General features: G+C 42.5%; 1 protein-coding gene across 3 annotated transcripts in view; it reads left to right on the top strand.

Annotated features, from left to right (window-relative positions):
• The window catches only part of dennd1b (DENN/MADD domain containing 1B), a 99,884-nt gene that overhangs the window by 11,789 nt on the left and 75,105 nt on the right, over nucleotides 1–12,990 (top strand). For all 3 annotated transcript variants that reach the window (XM_034582086.1, XM_034582085.1, XM_034582087.1), the window contains exon 3: nucleotides 9,596–9,639. In XM_034582086.1, the coding sequence (XP_034437977.1) occupies nucleotides 9,596–9,639 (44 nt within the window). The remainder of the gene's footprint in view (nucleotides 1–9,595; nucleotides 9,640–12,990) is intronic.

The raw sequence follows: 12,990 nt of genomic DNA, 5'->3' as shown, positions 1-12,990 counted from the left end.
TATTATTCCCTGAGAAATCTCCCAATGCTAAAGAAAGTGATAAAAGAAATTCCTGGATCCGCCCCTGTATCCAGATCCGCCCAAAAGTTGAATGGATTCTTTGTTGGCTCATGCTCCATCCTACATTCAAACAAACTGGGGCAAAAACATGACGTCCTTGGCAGAAGCAATCAAGGGCAGAACAATTCAAACAAATCCACGGTTTGAATCAGAGACTTGAGCCATGGTTCGGCTCATACCTCATATTTCTTTTGTTCTTTTTTTATTGATTAATTAATTAATTTGAAATAATCATTCAGAAATAATTGTTGGTTGCTGCTCTAATTTGGTGTTTTGTAATGGAGTGGTTTATCAGTCATCTCTATGGAACTACAGCATTAAACCTGATTCAAACCGTGGATGACAAGGAACTAAAGCTGGGACTACAGCCAGAAGTTGATGGGTTCAAATGTGTGTGGAAGTGGGTGTAGTTGTTATACTATCATGTCATAGCTTGTGCTGTCACTTGTTGGCTTTGCACATTTCAGTTCCAGTGAGATTCAGAGGAGGTGCCGTATCAGTGATGCATTGTGACTAGTACAGATGATTTTTGATTGTTGACGGTGGTAATAATTGGGTCAGAGGATGTTGGTTTTTACTCTAAAAACCAACATATTTAGAATATTTGAATTTAGATCATGATGCTCCTTGATGCCAGCAAAGCATCTTGTTCTTGGTTTGCAATTAAAATGACATCGTGCAAAGTGAACACAGAAGTAATACACATTTTAGATTGAACTTGAACCCTGGAAGCCACAAAAACTGGAAAAAAGGAAATGGAGAATCAAATAATAGATGACCTACACGTGATTTTTTTCGACCCCTCTCTCAGTGACTATCACAGAAAATCCCCTCAGAAGTTGGTGTTCTCTAAAACTTCACTCTTACATTTTAAACTGAAGCCAGTTGAATATTTGGAAAATGTTTGTATCAAAGTATGTTTGTTTCAGTGGTTGTAAAGTGTTTGCCCTGTTTTTTTTCTGTTAGCATTTTCCACCGTCAGTCCTGTGGTGCATTGAGACCCCTGTGAGCGCGTTTGTACGCTTTTAACAGATACAGATGTATTGTCATCCCTGTGGAAAGATTGGCTGACTCACTGGCTGTCTGCCTGCCTGACTGAGAGCTGTCTGTCTGTCAGCCTTTGCATGTGAACTTCAAATCACAGCTCTGCAGCACCGAGCATGTAGCCGCCAAAGGCAAGGCTTTACACTGTCATCAGCACCACACGGCTGCCTCTGGGTGCTGTGCCATATGACATTAACTGAGATCGATCCTCTCCACACCTCAAGGAGCTGCTGTGCTACACACAGTGTTTTCTCTGATGCTGCAACCACCACCTCAAAGACAAGAAAAGGAACTCTCTCCCAAGCATATGTAACTGTCTGACAATGACCTGATCTCCAGCTTTTCGGAAACTTTTTAAGTTGTGCATCCAAAAACAATATTTTGTCAGGCTCATCAGGCAAAGGTGCCTATTCTGTCACATGGGACGTCAGCACAAAATTCAGGGATTTCTTTTTGACAGAAGAGCTTCAATAACAGTGTGCAACCATAACAAATAGTCTCTGCCCAGGAATAAAAACAACCTCGAAATTATCTTTTATAATGACCTTGTTTTCGTCTGCGCTTGTTTCTTTGTCTGTTTGTTATTTCGCAGGATTATGCAAAAATGACTGGACGGATTACCACAAAAGTTGGTGGAAGGATGCAGATCCAGGAATTTCTTTTCACTTTCTTTAACATTGCGAGATGGGGTGTTTTCCATAATTTTTTCCTTTGATTTCTCAGACTATAATGAATGGATTCTTGATGAAAAAATCTGACATGTTTAAAGGACGGACATTTATACTCCAATAAAAATAAATATCTGGATCAAGTGAATATACATTTGGTTTCATAAGGGGACTGTTTTAGTTTCAACATGGTTCAGCATAAAAAAATAAGGCCAATAAAGTGAGTTGTACTGTTTGCACAGGTTATATTCATGTCTTTTTATGCATATTAGATTGATAAAAGAGATATTCATTTACTATGCCTTCGTAGATGCTGTTATTTGACTGAAGCAGATGGTTGAACCATATGGAAAGAATTACATGAAGAACATCCAGCCAACAACTGGTGACGGAATCACCGTTACCTGTGCTGCTGCAGTCTATCCTCTGTATTTCTCCATGGATTTGGAAAATAAACATCTAGATCAGATCTGGGATTTCCGACTTTGAATTATGTCTTAGATTTTAGTTCACATCCCTGCCTTAATGGAAGAACTCGATTTCCGTGGCAACTGAACATCATACAGTGTGAAGAAAGTTGGAGAGTAGTCTGTCTGGGGAGATACCGGTTTGTTTTTCTTTATCTTAGGAGGCTAACACTCCCCCTACAAACATGCTGTCTGTGTGTTGGATTGAAGATGCAGTCATGCGGAGCTGGTGTTTGACATAATGTTGGACCAGTATGGAATCTGACTGGGAATATCAACGTTGATATGTGGTGATACACAGAGGCTGTCACAAAGGTTGCATCCATATGCTGTGCCACTCACTCGTGAAGCTGTGAAATTGGGTTGCATCCCAACTAGCCTGGAGACAGTATCGCTTTCACTTCTCTCTTTCTGCGTCCCTCCCCACCTCTTCCCCCCCCTCCTTCTCCCTCTCTATTGCTCTCGCTCTTTCTCAGCTCTTCCTGCTGAAGCATTTTTCCTCATAAAGCCGTGAAGACGGAACAACTAATGTGGCATTAATAGGGTCACATCATCACCATGCAGCTCTTTCTTTCTTCTCCTTCCAGTGAGGCTGAGGCAGTTGTTTATCTTCTTCAGATGTAGCTGTAGAAATGGCTTAGAAATCCCCCAGGCCAGCATCTCTCACATTTGAAGCCTGCCAGTTGATTTTTTTTTTTGGCTGGTAAAGCAGGCTCTACCTTAGAGGTTTTCTTTTTGTTTATTTAAAATTTCAAGCTAAAACCGGAATTAAATTGTATCACTCCTCTGCAAATACAGACCTAATCTAGATCTGTGTTGTGATATATTTGTCAGTGACTTTTATAAGAAATGTTTTAAGAAATATGCTGTTTGAGTGTTTTGCATTAGCGCATCATGTTTTGTTTGCGATCCAGTAACCAATTTGATATCAAACGTAAATGTCTTTTGATGTTGGTTTGATCGGTCTTTCACGGTTTCTGTCATTCCCAAAGCCTCATGTTTAACAACATAGTGTGACAAATCAGTATTAGTTAACTTGAGGACCATATCATCGTTTAAGAAGTTTCTCTTTTCTCCAAACCTTACTAAATCAGCATGAAATGTAATGCCATTTGCAGTGTGCAATCTGAGACTTGATGGGCCAAGGGGGGGGAAAGGAGTTTTAAACGTCTGTGAGTGTGTTTTTCTTTCTGCTGGCTTTTGAAAGACGCCCGTTAATCTGCTTACTCCTTTAATTGTGAGTGGAGGGGTTGGGCCTCCTCCTGGCCAGAATAAGGCTACTGATCCAGAAGTAAAACGATGACCACCACAGTTATCCTTCCCTTAGGTTGTGCAGCCCCCCAGTCTTCTTTCACCACACCTCGTCTCCTCCTCCTCCACCATACCCTCCCTCAGAGGGAAGAAAACCCCTTGTTCTGACAATAGACATTTTTTGCCATATGTTGGCTTGACATCTTCATCAGGTTCACAGCAGGTTACCTTAGTTAACTTTCACTCCACTGCCTGATGGGATTTTCTCCCTCTGTTTCTCCAATCGGCCCAGGCTCAAAGTCTAGACGGCCTCCGAGGCAGGGTCCTTGCAGCCCTGTGCCCACAATGGCAGTATTGTGGATGGTTAGTAGCGGTAGCTTCCTCCCATTACAGCAAACAGGCTAGTGCTAAAACAATGCTTTTGTCTGGGGGCATATGGGGGGGGCCTAATCCACTACATACTGTGAAATAAATCTCTCTGAGAGATGAGAGAGCGAGCGAGAGAACCAGAGTGAATGAAATCATTGCCAAGGAGGTTAGAGTGCAGCAGTTTAACCCCTGGCCAAGAAAGAGGGAGGAGAGGAGGCAAACGGAGCGAGAGAAAGGAGGAACAAGGAGAGGCAGGCACTACATCCCTTCATCTCTGGAGCACGGATGGAGGAGAGGGGCTGCCGGTGGCTTTCACAGCCTCTCTTCTCACCAGAGGAACTGCTGTTCACCATATGGGATTTGGCCTCTCTTAACAAACAGGCCCCCTATTCACTTGCAACACACATTCAGTCGTTCATGGAATAAGGTGAAAAAAGTGCATTTTTATGCCTTTAGAACATTGGATGGCCATGAGGGCTCTAAGTCTGTGTTTGATTCACATAGTATAGAGAATTATAAACTAGAGGCTTTCATCTAAATGTGTATTCACACTGGATTTAGGGTTAGGCCTTTTTTGTGTTATTCTGAAGTCTCTCTCAGTGTTAAAGCCAGAACCACGCATTCAGGCCACTGTTATTGAGCTGCTAAGGTGATCCTATAGAAAGACTGCACACCCACAGTGCACTCTGCTCTGTGGGTGTATATCATGTTTATCATACGCTTTTCCCGGCAGTTTGAAAATGCTATTTTTATAAAGCTCTACGTCGTTCAAAGTAAGTAAGCGAGTTGGATCATACTTTTGTTAGTGACAAAATGGCTTGAAGTTGAATAACTTGCATTGCAGCGTTGGGCAGTGTGCGCTTTCTGACAGTAGTGCTACGCGCCAACTTTTTTCTTCAAGCCAGCAGCATTAGGGCAGCATTAGGAATGACATTCTCTGCCAACAGCCTCCTTTTAGCCTACTCCGAAATCCCATGAAGCATAGATTTATGCCAGTAAGATGAATATGCCAGTATTTTTCTTTTTTTTCCAGCCTACTTGGAAGCGCTGGTGAGAACAGATTTATGCAGAAAAGTGAAGAAATGAAAGATGAAGGGGTAGGCTTATTTGTTGTTCCTCTCATGTTGCGGTGCAAGCGTTCCTCTCTAATTTATTCTGTTTAATCCCGTCACGTTTAATGATCCACCTGTGTAGGTAGGAAGGAAGTGGTGTCAGTTGAGAGAGGAGAGGTCTACCTCCCACTCTTACGCATCCATCCATTTCTTCCCTCACGTCATCCTTCCTCCTCCCACTCCTTCCCCATTGCCCCGCTCTCAGTTCCCAGCACCCTTCACCTATTAACCCGCCTCTCTCCATCCTCATCCGACATATAAAGACAGGTGTCTTAGGAATAGCCAAAACATTGATTTTTGACCATCTCCACCCCCCCCCCCCCCCCCTGTATCTGTGTCACGGCTCAGGGCTGCTTTCATGTTGCCCCCGTCGTTACTGTTGGAGGTCACCCACGCTTGAAGCCCTCAGGGATCAATGGACATGCTACTGTACAGTAAATATTCACTCTCGAGCTTGCCATCTATCTGTAAACACGCATGCACACATTTGCACGCAGACACACTAGCACTTTGCACAGAGGCCAAGGGTCGCTGCTTGAGCGCGTCGTCACATTTACCCACCTCCATTTCCCGGGGTGTGAATGGAGGAATCTGATTCTGGATAGGTGATTTCAATTCAATTCTCACCCTCAGGATCTGTTTACGCTCCACCGGGGTGATATATGCTATAGGTTGGCCACTGGCGTCACATCAAATGGACACTTTTCATACTGCTTGTAACAACTCTTTATAGATTTTGTCAACTGTAGGAAATACAATAAACACGTTTTCAATTGTTTGTATTTTTGGACTTTGGTGGACAGAGGTGAGGAAGAGGCTGATGGGTAACAAATCCATGTATTATGCAGGCAGGCTGACCATGTTGTGCCTGAAAGATTTATTGGTTGATAATAATTGGCCGATATGAGCCTTTCACAGATATTTAGGTTTAGGTGTTAATTATTTATTTTCTTAATTCAAATTCAATATATTTGATTGTATTTGTGTTTTCTGTGTATTATTATTTATAATAAAGTCTATGATTTAACTGTGAAATCATATTTCTACCATCAGGGTTTGACATTTTAGAAAATCATTGCCAGGTTTTAAAAACATATTTATTGGTATTGGAAATTGTTAATCCCTTATATCGGTATTGGCATAGTCCCTCAAAAACCCATATCGTTCTGGCTCTTGTACCATGTCAGATGTCGGAACTTGACGAGGATCAAATGTTTGTGTGTATTTCATGTTCTCATACCTGCACATGTCTTGGCTGATGTCTTCTAGGACCCCTGTGGGTCCAATTTTAACTGACAGCTACTATCGTCTGTTGCAAGAAGAATATGTTTTATGACCTTGTGGATGAGTCAAAACATTTATAAAGGCCTAGTGCACTTGTAAAAGATGTGTTTTGAAAGATCACAAAAAAAATCCTCTTCCTCAGAGGTGGCAGACTGAAATGTATTGAGCATAATCTCTGCCCTCCACATCAAGCACTGAAAAATTTAGATGACATTTACACAGAGCAATTCATGAGCAGGTAATTTTCACCTGAGAAACTATTTATGTGCTCGAAATAAAATTGTTAAGCCGTTCTGCATATTTCACAGTTGACATTGGCGTTGCACAATTGAGAAATGAATTGCATTATATTTTTTGGTCAGAGTCGCAGAGCTGTGTGTGTGTGTGTGTGTGTGTGTGTGTGTGTGTGTGTGTGTGTGTTGTGTGTGTGTGTGTGTGTGTGTGTGTGTGTGTGTGTGTGTGTGTGTGTGTGTGTGTGTGTGTGTGTGTGTGTGTGTGTGTGTGTGTGTGTGTGTGTGTGTGTGTGTGTGTGTGAGAGAAAAAAGGGGAGGCTGGATTAACCAGTGCAGGATCTGTCATGGTGACATTTGTGTCCCCTGGCGGAGCAGCAGGGGTCCTCTTCACCTCTGTAACCTTCAACTTACAGCCCCAACTCCCTTCAGGCTCCCTCTCGCGTCCACCACACGCCCAGCACGTCTGAAGGGAGGGGCATACAGACACAAGAGAGAGCGTGAGGCAGGCACAGAGGTTGATATGTAGGGAAAGAAAGGTTTTGGAAGATGTTGGGAAAAAAGCAGCATGTATAAGCATAGAGAGGAGAGGACATTAGGCTGAAATGGGGGAAAAAACGAGAGGAGTAGGTAAAAGTATAAAGACTGGAAAAGAGTAGCCAAATGATTGGCAGGGAAAGGTGGAGGTAGAGCAGAAAGAAAAGAAAAAGAGCCTGTAGAAGAGAGAGGAAAGTACACAGGATTTCTTAAGTTGTCACTGTGTTATAGAAAGTCTAAGGAGTAAAAAAACAATGGGCATTAGGCTATTCATCACAATGAGGGAAAAATATCCCCATGGTGCTATAATGGCTGGAACAAGAGATAAATGAAAGACTAGCCATATAAATGATTGTATTTACAGGCAATATACAGCGACATTATACATTTTCTGGTGAAAACGGAGCCCACTGCTTCAGCTGTAAATTTGATCACTGCCGTCAGGATCGTGTGGAATGTGGAGAAAAGTTTTTCCCTTGCACGTAAACCTTCTCTGTTTTCATACCTCTGCACACCTGGCCAGTCTCTGCAGAGGAGCCAACAGAGCTGTCAAAAGTTACCAACACTGGGTACAACAAGCTGCCCCCCCCCCCTCCTCTGTACCTCCCGTCCCCTCTCCTCTTCCTCTGTCCTGTATCATTGTCCGACAGCAGTTCCCATCCTCTCACCCAGTAAATCGGCATAAAATAGCCCTAACTTTGGCAGATCATAGGGTAGGGAGAAGGGGCGGGGGTGGTGGTGGTTGGAGTTGGGGAGCAGAGCTTTGAGCTCCGGTGCCTTTTTTTTTCTCTCTCTTTCAAGATGGGGCCCATGAAATTATCCAACAGGATTATGTAAGCCATCATGGATTCTGCTGCGTCCTGTCATGCGTTGGTACATTGTATTACCCCCTCTCTCTCTCTCTCTCTCTCTCTCTCTCTCTCTCTCTCTCTCTCTCTCTCTCTCTCTCTCTCTCTCTCTCTCAGGCAGCCTGCCACTTTACAAGCTTCTCTGCACACTGTGGTGCTTTTGCATATCCTCTTTACTGCTCCTCTCCTCTGACTTTAAGCTGTTTATGTTCAGCTTTTTGAGCATATGCGTAGGTTAGGATCACAGGCAGATATAACCCTTGTTAAAATGGTCAAACAATAATCAACCTCATGGTTTACACTTGTTGAACTCGGTTATTCACTGCTATCAAAAGGTTTGTTGCTCACAGATAAAGAAGTCTGGTATGTTCATGAGCCTGTGGGCCTTGTGTGTGTCCGAGACAGTGAACCTGGCATGTGAGAGCACGTCTCTTCAAACCCTCGCTGTTCCTGTGGAGGTCACAGGGTGACCTTGGAGCTGTGGAAACCATGTTTACCAGAGACCCCTGTGTTCAGGCTGTGGCTGGCTGGCTGCTTCCTTTTAACCATATTGTATAAGCCTGAGATAAACGAAGTGTATATTATTATGTTTGGAACATAGCTTTCAGAGAGATGTAAACATGTTGCACAGAAGCAATCGTAGGCTGACTGGTTACTACAACAAATTAAATGGCAATTTCTTGCAGTTTGATATATTTTTCCTCCGAATTTGCCAGTTCCTTCTTTATTTTAATAGTAGTAATAATAATAATAATAATAATAACTTTATTTATAGAGCACTTTTCAAAGCAAAGTACAAACTGCTGATTCTTTAGTGAACAATGCTCATCATCACATCCAATAACAAGAGTGTCTGTTTATTTGATATGCTTTTATTATTAATATAAAACATCTCTAGTCTGTATTCTTTTGATAAGAATGACCATTCAAGGTTTTTTTTTTTTAATGGAACTGGTTATTTTACTGTGGATTAGTCAGTTTATTTTGTGACTAATCAATTAATATGTGTTCTATTAAAAAACACAAACAGAAATACCCATCACAATTTATCAAAGCAAACAAATTGTAAGCTTTTAATCTTAGAAGCAGCTGAAACCCTTAGTGTTCAATTTGTAATGACATTTTTGAAGCTTTTGAACTCTATAAATCTATTCACACTATAGTGATATGTTATTAATAACTGACATAACAGTTAGTTTGCAATATCAGATAGATTGTTAATGTCCTGTCAATCTACAAATCGGTTAATGTACTTGGCAAATCTTGCAGCATTAATTTGTTTGCTGAAAGAACAAATCACAAACCCCTTCACAACCACTATTATAATAATAATAATAAACCTTCAGCGAAGCATTTGCCTCATTCCAGCAAATATCCAGGCTTGTATCAATGTACGAATAATTAAGTGAATAAACCAGAGTATATGTGCTGATGTGGCTTTCTTAAACGCGCATGATTTGGTGTATAATACAAGCTATCATATCTACACTGAGGATATAGATTTGCATATTTACAGCACATACAGCCGAGACGCTCTCTCTCTTGTCTTTCAATGTGTGCGCTCGCTCTCTCGCTTTCCGTGTGTGTGTGCGTGTTGCGTGCACAGACTCGAAGCAGCCACCCTTGCCCCCACCCCTCTCATTAATATGTATGTGTTCTGAGGCAGCTAGCGAAGACGATGTGTTTCTCACCAGCTGATTAATGCTGTCTGTCAATTACCTCTAGATCCAACCGTGCTGTGGAGCTTCCCCCAGGACCACACAGACCAGGTTGGAACACACTCTGCTTTTTCATACTTCTCTAACTCTCTTTCTCTCTCTCTCTCTCGCTCTCTCTCTCTCACTCGTTCCCTGTTACAGACAACCTCCACCTTCTCCTCCTCTCCCATCTCCCTTCCCTTTCCTTATGCCCTTACTCACCCTGCCATCCTGTGGTAACCTCCCCCAACACCTAACACCACCACTACCACTACCACCACCACCACCACTCTCCTCCTCATTCCTATCTCTGCTTCCTCTCCATCTCTCGCTCTCTGGCTCTCTCTCTCCTCCTCCTCCTCCTCCTCCTCCTCCTCTCTCTCTCTCTCTGTCTCATTGTACGTCTGTTGCTGGTAATGAAAAGCAGTGAGCAGGTCTTCAATAACCGACGAATCAGTAATTATCATGCAACCGTGACAGGAATGCACACCTCTGTTTTCCCCTTTTCTCTCTCTTTCTGTCTCTCTCTTTTTGTATCTCTTGCTTTTTCTCTCATTGTCCTACTCTGCCTGCTTCCTTTTGTTTCACATTTATAGGTTTATCGGATTCATTTTCAATCTGAAAGCAGCAGTTTTGCAGCATGTTTTGCAGCACTCTGTTCCCGCTAAACTAAATACTGCTGGGTTTTCTATACATGCATATATTGTATCACTTAGTAATCTGTATTGATGAGGACATTGTTTAAAGGATAATTCCAGTATTTTACAGCTTCAACTGCTATCTGTTATAATAACACTGTACTCACAAAAGAAATAGCTAAAGTCACTTTCCTGGGAACATGGAAATATTGCTGCACTTAAATTGGAATGTGCAAGTAAGAAGAGCAGTCAGATTGTTTACAATTACAGGTTGTAAACAAGCAAACAGTTTACAACACGTCAGATTATCTAATCTACTTAATTTTGAGGTGAAATAGAAATTAAGTCTCTCCCAAATGCTAACCGTGGGTAAATACAGTAGAGGTCAAAGGTGCAACGGATGACACTCGTTCAGTCACGGAGGGCTGCCAATGCAATCCATAGCCTTGTGTCCCACTTCCACTTCCAGGTGATGAGGTAAAGATAACACGTGACAATGAAACAATGTAAATAATTGTCACATTAAAGATAAAAATGTTAAATGTTTTACTTTTTTAGTTTAAAACCACAACTTTTAATCAAGTGCAGGAAAAGTCTTAAAATTTAAATCAATTGATAATGTGACATTTATAGTGATAATTAACAAAATCGACATATATGAAATACTTTTTCTTAACACAATTATTTCGGCATATCGCCCAGCCCTGAGTAAATTGATTTTAAATATGGTTAAAAAAAAACTGCACCGGTATTACATTGGTATTAGCTGAGTTAAAGTTATCAGAATTACAGAATTATATTAGGATAAAAAGAAAAAACTGGATTGGCCTTTCCTTTTTGGCAGAACAGTTAATTGTTTGATTGCTTGTGTTTTATTGCCCTGTCTGAAGTCACTGTAGCTAACTTGTGTTAGCACTAATAGAATTAGTCAAAACCACTGCTGTCATAAAGCTGAATCATTAGCCAGTCGTAAGTCTTATCTGCAGTCTTTGGGGGACAATACACTTTTTAAATTGGATTTGATATGCCTTTTATTTAAAAGACCTGATCTTTGCTCTTAGAAAAATACAGAGTCTCCGCAGGGTGCCTTTGTTTTAATCTCTGGCTTCACCTTCAAAGCACAACAGTCGAGATCCAACTTGATAAAAACAATCACAGCGCCAATCTGTATTAATTTCTACGTCGTGCTTGTCACTATGTACTCTAAATAGATTTGACTGAATCATTCTCCTGTTGTTGCTCCAGCGTGTGGTGACTCCATGACTCCTGATCTCTGTTGCCGTGACTTCCCAGGCAGTGAATGTGCGTGTGATTTTTGCACCGACACTTAGATTTGACAAAAAAACTAAACACACAAGACGTGGAGCGAATTGTGTCTGTGCCAGGAGCAGCCACAGGACAAAACGGGACCTGGAGCAAAATTACTGGACAGATGACTGCAACAGCCCACGAGGGAGAGAGGGGAAGAAATGCACGAGTAAAAAGAAGAAAAAAAAAACCGAGGGAAAGACAACAATATGTGCGTAGGCTAACTATTTCTTAACACAGCAGCCAAGCCAGTGAGTTTAAACAGCTCTCCTGCCTCTCTGATCCACTTTGAGGAATAAACGGGCTTGTAAAAAGATGCTTCAGGCAATGTCTGCCTGCCCCACAAGAACCAGAGCATGCTATCAGAGTAAGTGGTAGAGGGAGTGAGGGAACGAGAGTGTGAGCAAGAAATTACAGACTTACAGAGGTAGGCACAGGAAATGCTAGTGAAGGAAGACGAGTAAAAAGAGCAACTGAAACCAAGAGAGATGAAGTGGGGGGGGGAAAAATAGTGTAAACATAGTGTATGTGTTGACATGATCCTGTCTCATCCTTCTCTTACAGCATGTCTTCTTTTTTAGCCCCCCCACCACCTCACTTTTCTTTCATTCTGTTGTCAACCAGATCGTTTGTGTGGATAAGATGGCCCTTAAGATGGCTAGTTAGCGTGCTGTGTACAGAGGGATTGGCCCTTTCCCCCGTATACATAAAGGCTGTATTCACGGGCCTCATTACCAGGATTAGGGCTCCTTTCCTCTTTTGTGGGGCTGTAGGCTGGAGTCCTCTGTAGCCACAGTCGCCTGTCTCTCTCCGCGGCCCGAGCTGGCCAGCATATGGCAGCAGCAGCCAACAGTCTCCGTCGAGGGGCTCAGAGCTCAGAGCAAGGCCTCCTTTTGTTTAGGCCGTTATTGTTGCTCTGCGTAGTGACATTTGTAGGCCGTAGGATCGGGGTGGAGGGGTTAGTCTACCCCAGGGGAGAAGGGGAGAGAGAAGGAGACAGAAAAGCGAGAGAAAGAGAGGGATGGAAGGAGGGGGGAGAGGCGAAGACATGAAGACAGACAGGAGTGTGGATTATGGAAATATGAATTGATTTTTTTCTGTTCTGTGGTAGAATAGAAAGCTCAAAGGAGAACAGACTGCAGGCTGGCTGGCACGCTGGGGTGGTGCTGGGGAAATATGAAGTGAGAGGCGCTTGCTCGCTCTCTCTCTCTCTCTCTCTCTCTCTCTCTCTCTCTCTCTCTCTCTCTCTCTCTCTCTCTCTCTCTCTCTCCTCTCCATTTCCTCTCTTTTTCCCCTCCTGCTCCCCCTATTCCTCCCTCAGCCCCAGAGACTCTTGATGCCCTGGTCATCTGCAGATGCCACTTGGAAAGAGAGGGAGAGATGGAGGAGAGGGAGGGGAAGAGATGGAGAGAGAGGTGGCTAAAGCATATATTTGAATCACAAGAAGGTTTTTTTTTTCATTTTTTGCAAATGGAGC

Source organism: Hippoglossus hippoglossus, chromosome 4, assembly GCF_009819705.1.
Source record: "Hippoglossus hippoglossus isolate fHipHip1 chromosome 4, fHipHip1.pri, whole genome shotgun sequence".
NCBI lineage: Eukaryota > Metazoa > Chordata > Actinopteri > Pleuronectiformes > Pleuronectidae > Hippoglossus > Hippoglossus hippoglossus.
This window is presented reverse-complemented; position numbering and strand designations above follow the sequence as displayed.